Here is an 8,710-nt window from a genome sequence, read left to right on the forward strand (position 1 = left end):
CCTCTTACGACATGCATTTTCTTAGAATTTACATGTTAATGTCTTACTAATTGGTGAGGTCTTACGATGATTTGGCAAGCTCATATTGGTTTAATGCAAACTGTTTAACCTTAATTTCAGATTTCTTCTACTGTGGATCCAGGAGTATGCTTCAGAAACAATTAGATGCCGAATCCGAGCTTAATGTACCCTCCTTTTTTTTTTTGCTTTTTTTGCTTTTATAGGAGAATATTTTCTGTACTGCTTAATCTGAAGCCTTCCTTTAACATCAGATATTGTAATTTTGGTGAACAAGTGAGCATATATATTGATGTATGCATTAAATTATGTCATCCAAGTAGCCATCTGTGTCTGAGTCGTCTACATGTAGTGCTACAACTGTTATGTATGAGCTGCGTGGTAATGCTGCAACCGGAGTTCGCCATCATAGACAACTTGGCGGCACGACGAAGCCGGAGGCGGTGCCATCGGCGTGCTTACAGGATGATTCCGCCGCCGTGTTCCCGTAGGTGAGCTTGATGTCCTGTAACCCGATTCCGGTGCAGGGGTTGCTGGCGCTGCAGTCGAAGTTGACCGCCACTTCCGATGCAGACGATCCATGAATGTCATTGTACGTCACGCCACTGATCCTGACGCCGGAACTCTGTGGGGAAAGACGGTTAGCTTAACACGACTCATGTCGTCGTTGTTCCTCTCTTATTTCCTTTTTTCTTCAACTGATGAAACAGATGCAGAGGTAGGTGATGGTGATGGCGATGGCGATAGCGATGGTCAACTCACCTGGTCGGGGCATCCTCTGTCGCCGGGGCAGTAGTTCTGGTCGATGATGATGGGGTTTTGAACGATCTGCATCACGGCGTGCTCGAACACCACCCCCTTCACGAACCCCTGGCTCGGCCTCCCCCATGTCTTTATCCGCAGCCCATTCTCCGTCCCCGTGAACACCGCCGTGTTCACCGTCACGTTCTCCACCCCCTCCTCGTCGTACTCCTTCCCCAGGCTCCCGATGCTGTGGCCACCGCATCAGGTCAGCTTCGTCTCAGCTAATGGTACACTGGTTTCTGCTTGCAGTGCTTATTTACCTTATGCCGTGGCCTGGGCCGCACGCCACCTGTTCGATCCACAGGTTAGTGGTGCCGGGCCCGACGGAGATGCAGTCGTCGCCGGTCTTGATGCTGGCCCCGGTAATCGTCACGTGGCTCGACCCTTGGACGTGGATGCCGTCGGTGTTGGGGCTGTTCCCCGGTGCCGTGATCTTGACGTTCTGCACTGTCACGCCATCGCAGCCGTCGATCACGATGTGGTATAGCTCGCTGTCCGTCGATGTCAGCCCGCTGATCGTGATGTCCTTCGAGTTCCTGAACGTTAGCGACTGCATAGGCAGAAGACGATCGATTCATCTTTATCATTTATCATTCGAAGTAGATTGCGAGTGTAACATGATTAGCTCACCGAGGCTCCGGCGGCGCAGCTACGTCCGGCGGCCTTGCAGGCCCAGAGGGAGGATCCGCGGCCGTCGACGGTCCCGCCGTACACCGACACGCCCTCGACGTGGTGGAACACGAGCCAGTCGCCAGCCCCGCCGAGATCGGACGGCGAGACGAGCGTCCCGTCGATCTGGACGGTGATCTTGCTGCTGCTGCATGGGCCAGCGAAGGTGGCTTGGCCGACCAAGAAGTCCCCGGCCGGCACGTACATGGTGGCCGACCCCGCCGAGCCGCAGGCCGCTTCCCATGCAGCGAGCAGCGACTTGGCCGAGTCGGTCCGGCCATCTGACTTGGCGCCGTAATCGGCAATGTTGTATGCTGCTTCCCCATACGACACAAGGTCGTCGAAGACGACCACGAGGAGGAGAACGATGAAGCTCCTGAGCTGAGCCATGAAAGCACCGCAGCCTCTACTGAAACCAATACACTCGGTGGAGGTGTTGGAGAGCTTGATGAATGGACTGCTGATATTTATAGGGTTCGTGTGAAGGTGTTTGTGTTGGTGGCTGAAGGATGAAGGACGAAGCAAACACAGCCCGAGATTTACGAGGGAACACTCCCTCAGGTGCATGCATGTGAGAGAATGCGGTATTTTATTAGCATTTCTGCTTTTGGATTCTTGGGTTTGGCATTTTTAGAAGACAAGTAGGCACTAGAAAACGGGTTCTTCGATCCGTCAAAGGAGAAGAAATCCAAGAATACCATGTGCACTTGGTGTTGAAAGTCAACCGAGGTAGGAACACGGTGAGACCATTTCGGTTGCTGCAATCAAGATCTCGATGGCAACTGCTGCTGCCATTCTTGAACTCGGGTTTAGCTTGCAAGTCATCTGATTGGGTTCTGCATTCTTGTTGGAAGAGCTAATCGAGTTTGAGTGGCACGAACTGGTTGATAAGAAAGGCATCAAACCTCGTCATGCACTGTGACAAATTTAGATGAGTGGAGATGAAGGCGGCATTTATTTGAGATGTTAAAGTCAAAGAAGTAACATTTCCGTCAACCATAGGAAATATTGGCCTCTAAGTGTGGTTTTTTGTTCCTTGGTTAATCGGTATACCCCAAAGTCACAAGCCACCAAATGTTAAAGTCAAAGAAGTAACATTTCTCGTAAACCATAGGAAATGTTCCTTTCTTGGCTTAATTGTCATTCACAATTTTGCATGATATCATCATTTACCATCTCATTCTTTTATAAATCATGATACATGTGTGCTATCAAAATGTCTCTCGCCCACAAGATATTCAATTAGTAGACTTCCTCAACAAAGTCTCTCGCCCATAAGATATTCAATTTCATTGGTCCAATATTAACATCCAAGCTAAATCTTACGAGAATAGCATTCATGATAAATGCACACATTGAATAGCATTCATGCTTTGGGTGATTAATGCACACATTGAATAGCATTCATGCTTCCTTATATCCTCGATCAATCTATAATTAAGGATCAATCGTATATTTGAATAACTGATGTGTGATTTGGGTGATTAATCGATGAAAATCTCTCTATCAAAACTTGTATAAATACTTATTACCTCAATGAATAAAATTCATCTCTTTCACAATCTATTCTTCAATTCTATATTAAACACATATATAACATAGAGAGATGCTTGGCATTTTTCTGAAGCTATTCTCTGTCTAATAAATCTAATTATTTTTCGATCTAACCTCTTCCACTCATCATTTGTCATAGTTGTGGGTTTTGCACTATCCCCCTGCAAAGGTTAATACAAATCTTTATAATACAAGAGATTTTCCATTCTTGGTTTTCATATCATCCAATTGTTTCCATTCATTCTAATCATGCGAGAAACATTACTGGCCTCCATGTTCAAATACAAAAATAAAATCACCAAAACTCTTACTTTGATACCAATTGATGCGGATATAAACAGGAATAACCTTTGTATATGAACAAATACTAGAAGACCATAATACGCAGCGGAATTAAATGGAAGCACAATCAAACAGAATACCAAGATATACGTTAAAAACCCCTCCAATGTGAAGGGTAAAAATCACGGGGCAAACTAGAGATAATCCACTATGAGAATAATGAATATACAAATCTCAATCTCTTGCCCTAAACCCTAGTAACAATCTCAAGAGAATAACTGGGATATAAGGATCACGTCACTGCCCACAATATCTAAAACCTCCCTAAGTAATCACAGCAAGAGTCTACTGTAGATTTGATCTAACCTGAGATAGAACACTGCTAGATGATTGAAAACAGCCTCTCTGTGTTGTCCTTGTCTTCTTCCCTTTCTTTCTCTTCCTTTTCTGTCTTGTTTTCCTCCTTTTCTTTGGAATCCCGTGGTTGTTCTCTTCTCCCACGTTGCTGCCCTATTTGTGTCTTTTTCTGCCTCCAAAATGCAGCCTCCACACTCCCCCTAATGTTAATTAGGGTTAGGTTAAGAGGGAGTGAGCTGTGGGCTGCCCAAGCCCACTATGGGTTGAATTTGTGGGCTACCAGCCTAACAACCTCCCCCTTCAGCCCATAAGGGAGGATGTCCCATGACTCCTCAATGTGACGCCATGCCGACCAGTTATCGGCATATCTCCTGTCCTTCTTTTGGTAAAGTTTTTGTCAACATGTCTGCTCCGTTGTCATCTGTGTGAATTTTCTGAAGCTGCAACTACTTCTTTTCAAATACATTTCGAATCCAATGGTATCTGACATCTATATGCTTTGACTTGGAATGAAACATTGGGTTCTTACACAAATGGATGACACTCTGGCTGTCACAATGCACCACATAATTTTTTTGTTTCAGCTCCAATTCTTGTAAGAATTATTTCATCCATAACATTTCTTTGCATACCTCTGTAGCAGTAATATATTCTACTTTTGTGGTGGAGAGAGCAATACACCTTTGCAACCTGGATTGCCATGACACAGCTCCCCCTACAAAAGTAAGTATATAACCTGAAGTAGACTTTCTCGTATCTATATCTCTTGCCATATCTGCATCTGTGTAACCTGTCAACATATGTGGTCCATCTCTAAAGCTTAAACAAACCTTAGAGCTCCCTTTGAGATATCTAAAAATCCACTTCACTGCTGCCTAGTGCTCTTTGCCTGGATTTGCAAGAAATCTGCTAGTAACACCCACTGCATATGCGATGTCTGGCCTCGTACATACCATTGCATACATTAAACTTTCAACTGCTGAAGCATAAGAAACCTTTTGCGTTTTTTCCTTCTCCTCATCACTCGATGGACTCTATTCTGAGCACAACTTGAAGTGACCTGCAAGAGGAGAACCAACTGGATTTGCATTGCTCATACTGAATCTTTCCAATATCTTCTCGATGTATTTCTCCTGTGACAACTAAATCTTCTTATTTTTCTTGTTACGGAAAATCTGCATACCTAGTATTTGCTTTGCTGGCCGCATGTCCTTCATTGTAAAAGACTCACTTAGTTCCTTCTTCAACCTGTCAATTTTAGACATATTTTTCCCAAGAATAAACATATCATCAACATAAAGTAAGAGAATAATAAAATACTCACCAAACCATTTGATATATACACAATGATCTAAAGCCGGTTTTTTGTATCCATTTTCTATCATAAATGAATCAAACTTTCTGTACCACTGTCTTGGAGCTTGCTTTAGCCCATACAAGCTCTTCTTCAACTTGCAGACAAAATTATCTTTACCTTTGACTTTGAAGCCTTCTGGTTGCTTCATATAAATTTCCTCCTCCAAATCACCATGAAGGAAAGCTGTCTTCACATCTAACAGCTCAACCTCCAAGTCCTGTCTAGCAGCAATACCAAGAGCAACACGAATAGAAGACATTTTAACAACAAGAGAGAAAATCTCTTCAAAGTCAATACATTTCTTTTGACCAAAGCCTTTCACAATCAATCTAGCTTTGTACTTCGGTTGAGAACAATATTCTTGAGTCTTCAACCTAAAAATCCACTTGTTCTTTAAGGCCTTGATTCCATTTGGTAGCAGCACCAAATCATAAGTGTGGTTCTTCTGAAGAGCATCCATCTCTTCCTGCATAGCAAGTAAACACTACTCTTTCTACTCACTTTCAAATGCTTCCTGGTAACTCTCTGGTTCACCTGCATCAGTAAGCATCACATACTTATCTGTAGAGTATCTTCTGGAAGGTTGACATTGTCTAGAAGATTTTCTCAACTGAGGTTCTGTTGGAACTTGCTCTCCTACTTCTTCTTGCTCAACATGTCCTGTAGGTATATCAATATCAGGCTCTACACTATCTTCCTGCACACCTCCCCCATCACCGTGATATACTGGAGGAATAACTGGGTCATAATTTATTAATCCTTTGCAGAAGTCTTGGCCGGTGTCTTCTTCTTCAAATCTTCAAAGGTTTGATCCTCAAAGAAGACTATATCTCTGCTTCTGAACACCTTCTGCTTTTCTGGATCGCAAAACCTGTAACCAAAATGATCATATAAGTAGCCAAGAAAAATACATTCTTTAGTCTTACCATCCAGCTTGGACCTCTCATTGTCTGGAATATGTGCAAATGCGCGACAACCAAACACTCTTAAATGCTTGTAGGAAACATCTTTCCCTGACCATACATGCTCTGCAATATCACCATCTAGGGCTGTACATAGTGATAAGTTGATCACATCAACTGTAGTCCTCAAAGCCTCATCCCAAAACCTTTTGGGTAGCTTGACCTGTGAAAGTATACATCTAATCTTTTCCATGATGGTGCGGTTCATCCTCTCTGCAATTGCATTATGCTGAGGTGTACCAGGAACTGTCATCTCATGTTGGATCCCATGTGACCTGCAATAGTCATTAAACAATCCTGTATACTCACCACCATTATATGATCTTATGCATTTCAATTTCCTTTCTGTCTCCCTTTCAACCCTGGCATAAAACTCTTTGAAGACATTAATCACATGATCTTTAGTCTTCAAAGCATAGGCCCAAACTTTCTTGAAAAATCATCTATAAAAGTGACAAAATAAAGTGCACCACTTATACCAAGAACATTAACAGATTCACTAGGAGTTTTTTTCCTCAAAGGACCACATACATCTGTATAAACACGGTCTAAGGCATGCATTTTTCTAGATAAAGCAGCACTAGCAAATGAAACTCTATGTTGTTTACCAGCCAAACAATCAATACAAGGGTTCAGATGTATACCTCTGAGGTCTGGTAATACCTCTCTCTTGGAAAGAGCTTGCAGCCCCTTCTCGCTCATGTGTCTCAATCGCCTATGCCACAACTCCATACTGAAGTCTTTCTCTGTAGCATTTAACTGCTCACCATAAGCTTTAGCCTGCAACCTGTACAAAGTATGACATTTCTTTCCACTAGCTATAACAAGAGAACCCTTACTGAGCTTCCATTGCCCTTTGTGAAATCAGCTTTCATAGTCTTCATCATCTAGTCTTCCAACTGAAATAAAATTCAGCCTCAAGTCAATCACATGCCTCACATCCTTAAGCACCAACTTGCAGTCAATGTTGGTCTTTAAATGGATATCACTCATGCCTATGATGTCTATTGTGCCATAGTTGCCCATCTTGACAACACCGAAATTTTCAGACCTGTATGTAGCAAAAAACTCTCTCTGTGGTGTAGCATGATAAGAAGCACCTGTGTCAATCACCCACTCAAGATCCTGACACACACAAGAAAAAATATCATTAGAAGGAGACAAAATCAAATAATCACCACCCTGCATTATAGCTATGATATTATCTTTAGACTCTATAGACTCCACTTCTTTTCCCTTTTTCTTACTCTTCTTAGGTTGTTTACATTGGTTCTTGTAATGTCCTTTTTCACCACAATTATAGCAAACAATATCTTTTCTTGATCTTGACTTGCTTCTACCCATGCGTGAACTACTTCTAGACTTTGACCTTCCTTTGTTCACTGTGATAAGTGTCTGTGAATCATTCTGAGATGTTGCAGAACTCTTTCTTCTCAACTCCTCATTCAACAAACTGCTTGTTACTTGACTCATAGTGACAACACCATCTGGTGCAGAATTACTGAGGGAAACCACAAGTGTCTCCCAACTTTCTGGTAATGAACTGAGAAGTAACAATGCCTGCAACTCATCATCAAGAGATATTTTCATAGAGGATAACTGGTTAGTAATACTCTGCATTTAATTCAAATGCTCAGCAATAGAAGCACCCTCTCTATATTTTAGGTTCACAAATTTTCAGATCAAAAAAGCTTTGTTGCCAGCTGTTTTTCTTTCATAGAGACTTTCCAAGTTTTTCCAAAGAGAATATATAGAAATTTCAGTAGAAACATAGTGAAAGACACTATCATCAAGCCACTGTCTAATAAACCCAATTGTTTTTCGATCTAACCTCTCCCACTCATCATCTGTCATAGTTGTCGGTTTTGCACTATCCCCCTGTAAAGGTCCATACAAATCTTTGAAATACAAGAGATCTTCCATTCTTGGTTTCCATATCATCCAATTGTTTCCATTCAAACTAATCATGCGAGAAACATTACTGGCCTCCATGTTCAAATACAAAAATTAAATCACCAAAACCCCCTGCTCTGATACCAATTGATGGGGATATAAACAGGAATAACCTTTGTATATGAACAAATACTAGAAGACTATAATACGCAGCGGAATTAAATGGAAGCATAATCAAACAGAACACCAAGATATACATGGAAAACCCCTCCAATGTGAAGGGTAAAAACCACGGGGCAAACAAGAGATAATCCACTATGAGAATAATGCATATACAAATCTCAATCTCTTGCCCTAAACCCTAGCAACAATCTCAAGAGAATAACTGGGATACAAGGATCACGTCACTACCCACAATATCTAAAACCTCCCCAAGTAATCACAGCAAGAGTCTACTGTAGATTTGATCTAACCTGAGATATAACACTGCTAGATGATTGAGAACAACCTCTCTGCGTTGTCCTTGTCTTCTTCCCTTTCTTTCTCTTCCTTTTCTACCTTGTTTTCCTCATTTTCTTTGAAATCTCATGGTTGTTCTCTTCTCCCACGTTGCTACCCTATTTATGTCTTTTTCTGCCTCCAAAACACAGCCTCCATATCCCCCCTAATGTTAATTAGGGTTAGGTTAAGAGGGGGTGAGCTGTGGGCTGCCCAAGCCCACTATGGACTGAATTTGTGGGCTGCCAGCCTAACAATTCCCAGGTCAGTTTCTCTTGTTATACTTGGAACTATTTGTAGTTTGCTAACATGATAT

General features: G+C 42.2%; 1 protein-coding gene across 1 annotated transcript; it reads right to left on the reverse strand.

The window, feature by feature from the left end:
• Positions 1-239: 239 nt before the first annotated feature.
• Positions 240-2,045, reverse strand: LOC135594917 (polygalacturonase-like). Its single transcript, XM_065085423.1, has 4 exons — positions 1,453-2,045; positions 1,083-1,372; positions 781-1,009; positions 240-643 (listed from the first exon to the last, which is right to left on the reverse strand). The coding sequence occupies exons 1-4, from the start codon at positions 1,879-1,881 to the stop codon at positions 425-427; spliced, it is 1,167 nt and encodes a 388-aa protein (XP_064941495.1). The 5' UTR covers positions 1,882-2,045; the 3' UTR covers positions 240-424.
• Positions 2,046-8,710: the final 6,665 nt, after the last annotated feature.

This window comes from Musa acuminata, chromosome BXJ1-10, assembly GCF_036884655.1.
Source record: "Musa acuminata AAA Group cultivar baxijiao chromosome BXJ1-10, Cavendish_Baxijiao_AAA, whole genome shotgun sequence".
NCBI lineage: Eukaryota > Viridiplantae > Streptophyta > Magnoliopsida > Zingiberales > Musaceae > Musa > Musa acuminata.

Bases quoted from the DNA above. Each gene is read 5' to 3' on its own strand.
- LOC135594917 (XM_065085423.1), bottom strand. From the start codon at position 1,881: ATGGCTCAGCTCAGGAGCTTCATCGTTCTCCTCCTCGTGGTCGTCTTC. The intron at 1,373-1,452 runs GTGAGCTAATCA...CTGCCTATGCAG, and splicing joins GCTGCGCCGCCGGAGCCTCG to TCGCTAACGTTCAGGAACTC. The intron at 644-780 runs GTGAGTTGACCA...CTTTCCCCACAG, and splicing joins ACAGAGGATGCCCCGACCAG to AGTTCCGGCGTCAGGATCAG.